The 12,066-nt window shown below is 46.3% G+C and overlaps 1 protein-coding gene across 1 annotated transcript; it reads right to left on the bottom strand.

Annotated features, from left to right (window-relative positions):
- Window positions 1–320: 320 nt before the first annotated feature.
- On the bottom strand, window positions 321–9,331 carry LOC112077934 (pinin-like). Its single transcript, XM_070441875.1, has 5 exons — window positions 6,310–9,331; window positions 4,166–4,452; window positions 3,613–3,639; window positions 3,063–3,370; window positions 321–2,615 (listed from the first exon to the last, which is right to left on the bottom strand). The coding sequence occupies exons 1-5, from the start codon at window positions 6,310–6,312 to the stop codon at window positions 2,548–2,550; spliced, it is 693 nt and encodes a 230-aa protein (XP_070297976.1). The 5' UTR covers window positions 6,313–9,331; the 3' UTR covers window positions 321–2,547.
- Between the last annotated feature and the right edge of the window lie 2,735 nt (window positions 9,332–12,066).

Here is a 12,066-nt window from a genome sequence, read left to right as displayed (position 1 = left end):
ATACACATACGGTTAACCCCCTTGCTCCTCTCCCTGGCTTCCTTACTGATCTAATACCATACAGGTTAACGTCCCCTTCCTCTCTCCTGGCTTCCGTACTGATCCTTAATACACCATACAAGGTTAACCCTTCCTCCTCCTGCTGGCTTCGCTTACTGATCTAATCACATACAGGTTACCCTTCCTCTCTCCCTGGCTTCTTTTACTGTATCTAATACACATACAGGTTACCCCCTTCCTCTCTCGCTGGCTTACCTTTAACTGATCTATAGATCAGTAAGGAAGCCAGGAGGAGGAGGAAGGGGGTTAACCTGTATGTGTACTAGATCAGTAAGGAAGCCAGGGGGAGGAGGAAGGGGGTTAACCTGTATGTGTATTAGATCAGTAAGGAAATCAGGGAGAGGAGGAAGGGGATTATAACCTGTGTAAGCTATAAGGGTCCAAAGACCCCCCAGTAGACGGTGAGTTCTGGAGGTCTGTGTGTGACTGTGGACCAGTGTGTTGGTCTCCAGGTGCTGCTTCCCTTTACAGTCGTCACCTGAGGCAGACCACATGACGGATGGATGGCAGACCACATGATGGATGGATGGCAGACAAGGAGGAAAATAAAATAAACAAAACACAAATGAATGAAAAATTATGTAAAATTAAATGCAATAAACATCAACGCAACTGAGAAGCAAAAAATGTATAGAACTTAACAAATCAAAAGTCAAATAAAAGTTCTAAATAATGTATGAAATGTAAAAGCATTCAAATAAAATGAATAGAATACAAAGGAAAGTTTTCCATCTTCCTAAGTCAGAGGGTGGTTTAACCTTCCAGACTTGGAATTGTATCAACTCACTACCCAAGGCTTTTACTTGTGACATATAGTTAAATACACTAACTAGGCAAATTCTTATTTACAATGACGGCTGTCGTGTCTCTGATTAAATTATGTGACAGGCTATTTTATCAAATCGATTACTTAACGTTTGATTGGTTACGTGACTGAATTAAACCATGCAACAATAAATTCGTTAAGAACCTGGGGCACCACGGGAGTTTTTATAGAGCTGCTGTCTTCTGAATAAACTCTTAAAGATCTGAAGATCTTTTATATCAATAGCAGTCAATTATTAATCATCACCTTATTCAGTCTCATCTGAACGTCATAAAATTATTGGTTATCTGCACAAACCCTATTTACTAAATAATCACACATAAATGTACACAGGATGGATCATACATCGATTACTAATCATGTCATAAAAGAAAAAGTCCCTTTGCGGACAAAAACAATATGATGGCTGGTTACACAAAGAAAGGGGGTTGGGTTTGATTGAAAGAGTGGGAAGACTGAGGGACAAAGGGGATTGGGTCTCTATCAGACTTTGAGAAGCTATGCTACCGTAAATACAGAATCTTATGCATTCTAATAACCGCCCATTCAGGAAAAGGAAAATGCAACATATATATTTACACTGAGCTGCGCTTCGATAGATGGGTCGAAGATGGAAGACTGGTTTACCCAACAGAGATCGCCATTGTCCTTTGAAGAATCTTTCTGGTCATAGTGTTGTAGAGCGGATGTGTCGTTCTTATAAGGGAGTTCGTCTGTCCTTTCCTAGGCCACGCACATTTACAGCTGCAGCTGATAACTCGACGTCTGGGATGTATCACTTCTTTAGTGAATAACAGTTCAAAGTTCATACCAAGTTGCCATAATCAGCTCATGCTATATTCTGGCTGGTCTAGTCGAAATTCATCCTTCCAGTGTGGTGATCGTCACCTCCACGTTGACGTGGAGCCCTTTTAAACGTATGGACACCAGTCTTCACATCATTGGGAACTAAATGTTAATTTTAGGTTGTAGTTGAAATTGCCCTTTTAACCATATGGAAACCAGTCCTCACGTAGTCGGGATTTGTGCAAAAACACACAAACACACAGACAGACAGACAGAGAAAGCGAGAGAGAGAGAGTGAGAGAACAGGAGGAAAACAAAGATGAGTGACAGGTAGTGAGGTGGTACAGGAGTTCTGTCTCTGTCTCTTTAAGAAGTATGGAGGACTGTTTCAGTGATGAGCATGCAGAGGTAGATGGACAGAGCTGGAGAGAGTGGCTCTGAAGACTGAAATAGAGTTATCTGTGGTGAAACTACACAGTAGAAAACAGCATCTGTACATACTGTGGAGAGAAGCATTCCTCTACATTATAATACAAAAACCATTACTATACATGCAGTTAACCTTATGCCCAGCCTTCACAGATAGGTTTTCACAGACACAGAAATGCAAAGACCAAGAGCTTGAGAAAGAAAAGTCGTGTCGGTGGACAGTGGAAATAGAGGGCTGGAAAAAGAGGGTCACTGAGGTGGGGACTGGTCAGCGTTGATGATCGATGACCTTTGACCCATGCCTCCTGACCTCAGGTCGGCGGTGGGTCAGGTACCTTTGACTTCGTAGCCGTTGGCCCTGTAGCCCATCATCCTGTGGAGAGTGGTCTGCTTAAAGAGCCAAGAGACACGGGACGCGCTGGAGGAGACAGCCCGTCTGGCCCTGTCTAAGAGGGACGCCAGGACGCTCGCCCGCTGTAGTGGACACACGTGTTAGAGACTGACACAAAGAGACCTAGACAGAGAAAGGACATCAGGTTAGTTACCTTAGCCAGGCATATAAAAGGTGGAGAAATGGGTCCTTTCCTAAGTGGAAACCCACGTAGCGTCAGCACTAACAAGCGAACAGAAACAGAGAAACACACAAGAAATGGCTGGTTGACTGATCATTTTAGTCTTCTAACGGGACTCAGAGATTTGATAAATTAAGGAAACAGTGTGATATGCACAGATTTATAAACCATCAAACAGAAAGAACCTCCTGTTTACCTTTTTCCTAGGAGAGGAACACTGGGTCATGTTCATTAGGGAATGCAACAGAACGCGTTTTGCAAAAGAAAATGAAATGAGCGTCCAGGTTGTGCCTCCATGTTTCAGTCTGTTTTCTTCCGTTTGGTGCCTAACGAACACAACCCTGTTTCACTCCCCAGTCAGTTGTGTGCACACTAGGTACGGTTCTCACCTGTCTTGCTCCTCTGACTCTTGACCGTGCAGTATAAACTGGAGGATGAGGCTGATGATGAGATGGCGGCAGCAGCTGCTGCAGCAGAGGCAGCCTGAGACGAGGAAGAGGAGAAGGTGGCGGCAGCTGCTGCAGCAGAGGCAGCCTGAGACGAGGAAGAGGAGGAGTATGTGGTGAGAGCTTCTTTCCTCTCAGTGTATGGAACAGTCTTTACAGATGTAACCGTTGGCGACCATGGCGTGGCTGTGCTACAGGGTTGACGCCGCCATTCGCACCCGTTGAGCTGTGGTCTGTCGTTGAACTCCTCCCTGGGGGAAACACACACAAAGATTTTTTTTTAATTAAGTACAACTCTGACTAGAAAACCATGTTCTTATATATTCTCATCAGTCATTATATGGTCTCAAATATAATTAATTTGCACATGAGAGCTAGCCTTAAAGCAAGCCTGTGTTTACTTCCTGGAAAAGTGTTGTGATGATGCGCAATAAAAGATCACTACCTGGGTGAATGCTCACAAATATCATTAGAATGAATGGTGAAGTCTCACCTTTCAGATTGGTATCGTGATCTGAACCTAGAGGAAATAAAGCATTATCAAATCATCCAAGCCAGCGGGAGATCATTGAATACTGATTCATTAATTGTATTGGGTCACACGGGTAATAACACAGCTAATCTCTGTAAAACCACATCAAAGGGATTAAATGGAGAGATTATACAACCAGCTTGCCCCGTCTCTCCCCTGGTATTCCCACAAACCATTCATCAGTCCTGCCTTACATATCAGATAGACACACAAACAAAAAACTGCAGTAATTCAAATTAGCATGCTAGCTAGTTATCTTAAACTGCTACAGTCCTAGTTTTACCTCTTATATTCTAATGCGGTTGACTGGTCCTAGACCTGTGCTTTAGCCATTGTATGACAGACTGTCTGACGATACCTGTTATGTCAAGCCAACGATAGTCGGAGGATTGGTTGGCTAATGCACATACCGTACAGGTCTGGGACCAGAATTGAGCTAATGTATCCTCTCTATCAAACGTAACCCTTCCTCTGATTGTATGACCCATGCCCTGCCCTTTCCTCTTGGACTGACCCCAGTAGCCGTCTGTGGTAGTAGTGGTGGTGGATTGCTGGCGGAGGCTGGACTGGTCCAGGATGGAGGACAGCAGGGAGGCATCGCTGGCAGTGGTGCAGCCCGTAGAGGGAGTGTTGGTAGTGGAGAAGGAGAGGGTCTTGCGTGGCGTCTGGTTCAGGGACATGGACTGGTTCAGGGACAGGGACTGGTTCAGGGACAGGGACTGGTTCAGGGACAGGTTCTGGTTCAGGGACTGGGAGCTGGAGGCAGACTGCTGCTGCTGCAGCTTTCTGCTCCTCACCATCCTGAGAGACAGGAGAGAGATTGGTAGAGAATATAGAAGTCAGTGTGTGTATGATTATGAGAATGTGTATGTCTCTGTATCTACAGTTGAAGTAAAAAGTTTACATACACCTCAGCCAAAAACATTTAAACTCAGAAATGTCACATTTCCTGACATTTAATCCTAGTGAAAATTCCCTGTCTTAGGTTAGTTAGGATCACCACTATTTTCAGAATGTGAAATGTCAGAATAATAGTGGAGAATGATTTATTTCAGCTTTTATTTCTCTCATCACATTCCCAGTGGGTCAGAAGTTTACATACACTCAATTAGTATTTGGTAGCATTGCCTTTAAATAGTTTAACTTGGGTCAAACGTTTCAGGTCGCCATCCACATCCTTCCCACAATAAGTTAGGTGAATTTTGGCCCATTCCTCCTGACAGAGCTGGTGTAACTGAGTCAGGTTTGTAGGCCTCCTTGCTCGCACATATTTTTCCAGTTCTGCCCACAAATATTCTATGGAATTGAGGTAAGGGCATTGTGATGGCCACTCCAGTACCTTGACTTTGTTGTCCTTAAGCCATTTTTCCACAGCTTTGGAAGTATGCTTGGGGTCATTGTCCATTTGGAATACATATTTGCGACCAAGCTTTAACATCCTGACTGATGTCTTGAGATGTTGCTTCAATATATCCACATAATTGTTGTTTCTCATGATGCCATCTATTTTGCAAAGTGCACCAGTCCCTCATGCAGCAAAGCACCCCCACAACATGATGCTGCCACCCCCGTGCTTCACGATTGGGATGGTGTTCTTCGGCTTGCAAGCCTCCCCCTTTTTCCTCCAAACATAATGATGGTTATCATAGCCAAACAGTTCAATTTTTGTTTCATCAGGCCAGAGGACATTTCTCCAAAAAGTACCATCTTTGTCCCCATGTGCAGTTGCAAACCATAGTCTGGCTTTTTTATGGCGGTTTTGGAGCAGTAGCTTCTTCCTTGCTGAGTGGCCTTTCAGGTTATGTCAATATAGGACTCGTTTTACTGTGGATATAGATACTTTTGTACCTGTTTCCTCCAGCATCTTCACAAGGTCCTTTGCTGTTATTCTGGGATTGATTTGCACTTTTCACACCAAAGTACATTCATCTCTAGGAGACAGAACGCGTCTCCTTCCTGAGCAGTATGACGGCGTGGCCCCATGGCGTTTATATGTTTGTACAGATGAAAGTTTATACTGGCGTACAATTGTTTGAACAGATGAATGTGGTACTTCAGGCGTTTGGAAATTGCTCCCAAGGATGAACCAGACTTGTGGGGGTCTACAATGTTTTTTCTGAGGTCTTGGCTGATTTCTTTTGATTTTCCCATGATGTCAAGCAAAGAGACACTGAGTTTGAAGGTAGGCCTTGAAATACATCCACAGCTACACCTCCAATTGACTCAAATGATGTCAATTAGCCTATCAGAAGCTTCTAAATCCATTACATAATTTTCTGGAAATTTCCAAGCTGTTTAAAGACACAGTCAACTTAGTGTATGTAAACTTCTGACCCACTGGAATTGTGATACAGTGAATTATAAGTGAAATAATCTGTCTGTAAACAATTGTTGGGAAAATTACTTGTGTCATGCAGAAAGTAGATGTCCTAACCGACTTGCCAAAACTATAGTTTGTTAACAATACATTTGTGGAGCGGTTGAAAAACAAGTGTTAACGACTCCAACCTAAGTGTATGTAAACTTCCGACTTCAATTGTATGTGTGTATAATGTTAATATAAGGCTAATATTTCTAACTTTCAGTCTGCATGTGTGCATTTATGTGTGTGTATAGTCTTACTGTGACTCTCTCTGACTGGACCCTGTGTAGTCTTACCATGACTCTGTACGATTGGATCCTCCGCTGCTGTGGTTCTGGGAGGGGAAGTCAGCCAGTCTGTCATTGCCATAGAGACCGCAGGCTCCGCCGCGACATCCTGGGCGAGTTGAACACGGGAGCGATCTGATGCGCCTTCTCAAACTCTAGGGCCACAGTCGAGTAGCTGGAGCTAAGAACAGAAGGAGAGGGAAAGAGAGAGAAGAAAGAGAGAGCAGGAGAAAGAGATGAGAGGAAGAGAGGAGATGGCAAGAGATTGGAATAGTGAGATGGCAAAGAAAGAGAGGAAAGAGAGGACAGGGGAAGAGATGATACAGTGTGATATAGCAAGGGAGAAAAATGAGATGGATAGAAAGAGGGATGGATAGAAAGAGAGGGATGGATAGAAAGAGAGGGATGGATAGAAACAGAGGGGGAGGGAGGAAAGGAGAGAGAAAGAGAGAAGTGTGGTGAATTTAGTCACAGTGCCTGAGCTTCTTATCATTTGCTGTAAGCCTATCAGAGGCCTTGGTCTGAATCAGACCAGCACTTACTTATGTGGTTTCAGCTTACCTCAACATGAAATCAACAACCCTCTCCCTCTGAGTCAGTCAGGACCACTATTCATAACAGTTAACTTATTCATTATCACCTAAAAGGCTAAACTGATCCCAGATCAGCACTCGTACTCTAAGAGCTTTATTAATGCAGGCCCAGGGCTTAGTTAACATACCATGATTAATATGGACATTCCCAACTTCCTCCCATCCATTGACTGTATCTTAGTCACACATATAAACTAGAGCAGGACTCCACTATGTTTGTAAACAACAGCAACACAGCATTGGGGTAGTTTTGTAAACAACAGCAACACAGCATTGGGGTAGTTTTGTAAACAACAGCAACACAGCATTGGGGTAGTTTGTAAACAACAGCAACACAGCATTGGGGTAGTTTGTAAACAACAGCAACAAGCATTGGGGTAGTTTTGTTAACAACAGCAACACAGCATTGGGGTAGTTTTGTAAACAACAGCAACACAGCATTGGGGTAGTTTTGTAAACAACAGCAACACAGCATTGGGGTAGTTTTGTAAACAACAGCAACACAGCATTGGGGTAGTTTTGTAAACAACAGCAAACAGCATTGGGGCAGCTGTAGCAGCTCAGTAGGAGAGAATGTTACCACAGGAACTGTTCCTGGAGCTGAACACTGGGCTCGCAGGAAATGACTCACCCAATAAACACGAGGAAAAAATACAAATGGAGAAGAACGAGGAATGTGTGTGAAAGAGGAGAGAGGCCCAGACAGATATATAATGGAATGGATTAGGACACTGTATATCAGTCCTGGTGGCTTTTGTGTAGAACATGGTGCTTGCAACACCAGGGTTGTGGGTTCATATCCCATGGGGAACCAGTAAAAATATAATACCTTTTGGATAAAGATCATGTAAATGTAAAATAATATACCAGTTTGAACCAGTAAGATGTGGAGTGGAGACGAATGTAATATGTTTGTGAATATAGAATTGGACACTTCTGCAGCGGAAGCTAGAAACTCTCTCTCTCTCTCTGACTGACTCATACCAGACCACACCACTTGGCTGAGGATGCAGGCAGGGCCAAGACCAACGCCAACATTCCATCATGGAACACATCTAAATCATTATTGCCACATTGGCTCTTAGAAACAGACCCTTTCAGAGAGTATACTTGAGTCTTGTCTATTGCTTGTACACACACACACACACACACACACACACACACACACACAAAGGTACTAACAATCGTGACTTGATGCTAAACACACAGCAGTAGGGTAATATTCTCCTACAGGAGGTTGGGACTCCTCTCCTTTGTATGTGAGTCATCTAAAACCCCTGACAGACAAGCAGGGCAGTTGAGGAGGAGAAAAGCATCTTAGCTGACTGACTGTGTTCAAGAACTTCCCTTCCTGTAATGGAGATGGGAGGCGGGAACAAAATGTAAACACAAACACATGGTCTCATTCAATGTTGCAACTACAACAGTGAGTCCATAAGACTAAACTCTGAACAACAACATGTGGCAGCCATTTAAAACAATGCAACACAGAAGGAAGAACAGGGGGTGGGCKCCACACACGGCCAGGCTGTTCTCAGATGCCACTCCTTCTCTAAAGGCCCCCAACATATAAACAGGGGCTCTGGCTGTAGAGGCCTCCTCCATCAGTCAATCCCCAGGCCTGTGTGTGTTGTGTCCTCCTGGCCCTAAAACCTCAGGATTACACCATCCCATCCAGAGCCAATTATGGGCTTTGCTTTCCTCCTCCTGCCTGCTGCTCCACCTGGCTCTCTTACACACACCAACACCTCTCAATGTGACTGTGTGCTCTTCCGGGGAGTGTGTGTGCTCTTCTTACACACACCAACACCTCTCAATGTGACTGTGTGCTCTTCCCCAGAGTGTGTGTACTCTTCCCGGGGAGTGTGTGTGCTCTTCCGGGGGAGTGTGTGTGCCCACTACAGATCATGCTAGAGGCCACACCAGGTTAGATGGGATATTAGCAGAGAGTTGTCTATGTTGTTAACCCCACACACTATTTTAAAGGCCTAGTGCAGTCAAAAATGAGATTTACTTGTGTTTTATATACTGTATATGAGGTTGGAATAATACTGTGAAATTATAATAATGCCCTTTTAGTATAGGAGCTGTCTGAAAAGACTGCCTGTTTCGGTGGGATGGAGTTTTGGAATGCCTGATGACATCACCTGGCAGTAAATTTGTTAATAGACCAATAAGAGAAGAGAGTTTCAAACCTCTCTGCCAATAACAGCTAGTTGCTAAGAAGCAATTTTTGTTTATTTCTGTCCATTTTAATTGAAAACAATCACAGTAAGATACTTATTTGTTCCCCAGAAATGATTTATTACTGAGATGAAAACGGCTGCACTGGACCTTTAAGAAAACCATGTGTCTCCTGTTCCCCACTCCATGTTATGTGGACTGTCTCCTGTTCCCCACTCCATGTTATGTGGACTGTCTCCTGTTCCCCACTCCATGTTATGGCTGTCATCCGGTTCCCCACTCCAGTTATGTGGACTGTCCCTGTTCCCCCTCCATGTTATGTGGACTGTCTCCTGTTCCCCACTCCATGTTATGTGGACTGTCTCCTGTTCCCCACTCCATGTATGTGGACTGTCTCCTGTTCCCCACTCCATGTTATGTGGACTTCCCTGTTCCCACTCCATGTATTGGACTGTCTCTGTTCCCCACTCCATGTTATGTGGACTGTCTCCTGTTCCCCACTCCATGTTATGTGGACGTGTCCCCCTGTTCCCCACTCCATGTTATGTCCGCGACTGTCTCCTGTTCCCACTCCTTGTTATTGGACTGTCTCCTGTTCCCCACTCCATGTTATTGTGGACGTCTCCTGTTCCCCACTCCATGTTATGTGGACTGTCTCCTGTTCCCCACTCCATGTTATGTGGACTGTCCCTGTTCCCACTCCATGTATTGTGGACTGTCTCCTGTTCCCCACTCCATGTTATGTGGACTGTCTCCTGTTCCCCACTCCCATGTTATGTGGACTGTCTCCTGTTCCCCACTCCATGTTATGTGGACTGTCCCCTGTTCCCCACTCCATGTTATGTGGACCGTGTCTCCTGTTCCCCACTCCATGTTATGTGGACTGTCTCCTGTTCCCCACTCCATGTTTATGGGACTGTCTCCTGTTCCCCAACTCCATGTTATGGGACTGTCCCCTTTCCCCACTCCATGTTATGGTGACTGTCTCCTGTTCCCCCACTCCATGGTATGTGGACTGTCTCCTGTTTACCAAAACATCCTAATACCCTGGCTAGGGGCGGTGTCTCCTGTCTACCCCAACATCCTAATACCCTGGCTAGGGGCGGTGTCTCCTGTCTACCCCAACATCATAATACCCGGCTAGGGGCGGTGTCTCCTGTCCCCCAACATCCTAATACCCTGGCTAGGGGCGGTGTCTCCTGTCTACCCTCAAACATCCTAATACCCCTGGCTAGGGGCGTTGTCTTCTGTCTACCCCAACATCCTAATACCCTGGCTAGGGCGGTGTTCTCCTGTCTACCCCCAACATCCTAATACCCTGGCTAGGCGGCGTGTCGTCTGTCTACCCCCCAACATCCTAATACCCTTGGCTAAGGGCGGTGTCTCCTGTTTACCCCCAACATTCCTAATACCCTGGCTAGGGGCGGTGTCTCCTGTCTACCCCCCAACATCTAATTCCCTGGCTAGGGGCGTTGTCTTCTGTCTCCCACCAACATCCTAATACCCTGGCTAGGGCGCTGTCATCTGTCTTCCCCCAACATCCTAATACCCTGGCTAGTCGCGGTGTCTCCTGTTTACCCCCCAACATTCCTAATACCCTGGCTAGGGGCGTGTGCCCCTGTCTACCCCCCAACATCCTAATACCCAGGCTAGGGGCGGTGTCTACTGTCTACCCCCGAACATCCTAATACCCTGGCTAGGGGCGGTGCCCCTGTCTACCCCCCAACATCCTAATACCCTGGCTAGGGCGCGGTCCCCTGTCTACCCCCAACATCCTAAATACCCTGGCTAGCGGGGGTGTCTCCTGTCTAACCTCAAACTCATAATACCCTGCTAGGCAGTGTTCCGTCTACTCCCAACATCCTAATACTTGGTAGGGCGTTGTCGTCTGTCTACCCCACCCAAACCTCCTAAATCCTCGGCTAGGGCGGTGTCTTTCTGTCTACCCCCCAACATCCTAAGTACCCTGGCTAGGGCAGATGTCTCCTGTTACCCCCCTACATCCCTAATACCTGGCTAGCGCGGTTGTTCCGTCTACCCCCCACACCTTTAATACCCGGTAGGGGCGTTTCCTGTCTACCCCCAACATCCTAATTACCCTGCTAGGGGCATTGGTCTTTCTGTCTACCCCCAAAATTCTAATACCTGGCTAGAGGCGGTGTCTCTGTCTACCCCCCAACATCCTAATACCTGGCTAGGGGCGGTGTCTCCTGTTACCCCCCAACATCCTAATACCCTGGCTAGGGGCGGTGTCTCCGTCTACCCCCACATCCTAATACCTTGGCTAGGGGCAGTGTCTCCTGTCTACCCCAACATCCTAATACCCTGGTAGTGAAGGTTCCCTGTCACCCCAACATCCTAATACCTGGCTAGGGGCGTTGTTTCTGTCTACGCCCCCCAACATCCCTAATATACCCTGGCTAGGGGCGGTGTCTTCTGTCTACCCCCAACATCCAATACCTGGCTAGGGGCGGTGTCCTGTCTTCCCCAACATCATAAAACCCTGGCTAGGGGCGGTGTCTCCTGTCAAACCCCAACATCCTAATACTCTGGTAGGGGTCGGTGTCTCCTGTCTACACCCCAACATCTAATACCTGCTAGGGGCGGTGTCCCTGTCTACCCCCAACATCTACTACCCTGGCTAGGGGCGGTGTCCCTGTCTACCCCCAACATCTAATACCTGGCTAGGGGCGTTTTCTTCTGTCTACCCCCCAACATCCGAATACCCTGGCTAGGGGCGGTGTCCCTGTCTTACCCCCCAACATCCTAATACCGCTTAGGGAAGGTGTCTTCTGCTTACCACCAACATAATATTACCTGGCTGGGGCGCTGTCATCTGTCTTCCCCCAACTCCTAATACCCTGGCTAGTCGCGGTGTCTCCTGTTTACCCCCAACATCTAATACCTGGCTAGGGGCGGTGTCCCTGTCTACCCCCCAACATCCTAATACCCAGCTAGAGGGCGTGTCTACTGTCTACCCGAACATCCT

The sequence above is a fragment of the Salvelinus sp. IW2-2015 genome, unplaced genomic scaffold, assembly GCF_002910315.2.
Source record: "Salvelinus sp. IW2-2015 unplaced genomic scaffold, ASM291031v2 Un_scaffold5064, whole genome shotgun sequence".
Lineage (NCBI taxonomy): Eukaryota > Metazoa > Chordata > Actinopteri > Salmoniformes > Salmonidae > Salvelinus > Salvelinus sp. IW2-2015.
The sequence above is the reverse complement of the archived record's forward strand: the minus strand, read 5'-3'. Positions and strand labels throughout refer to the sequence as shown.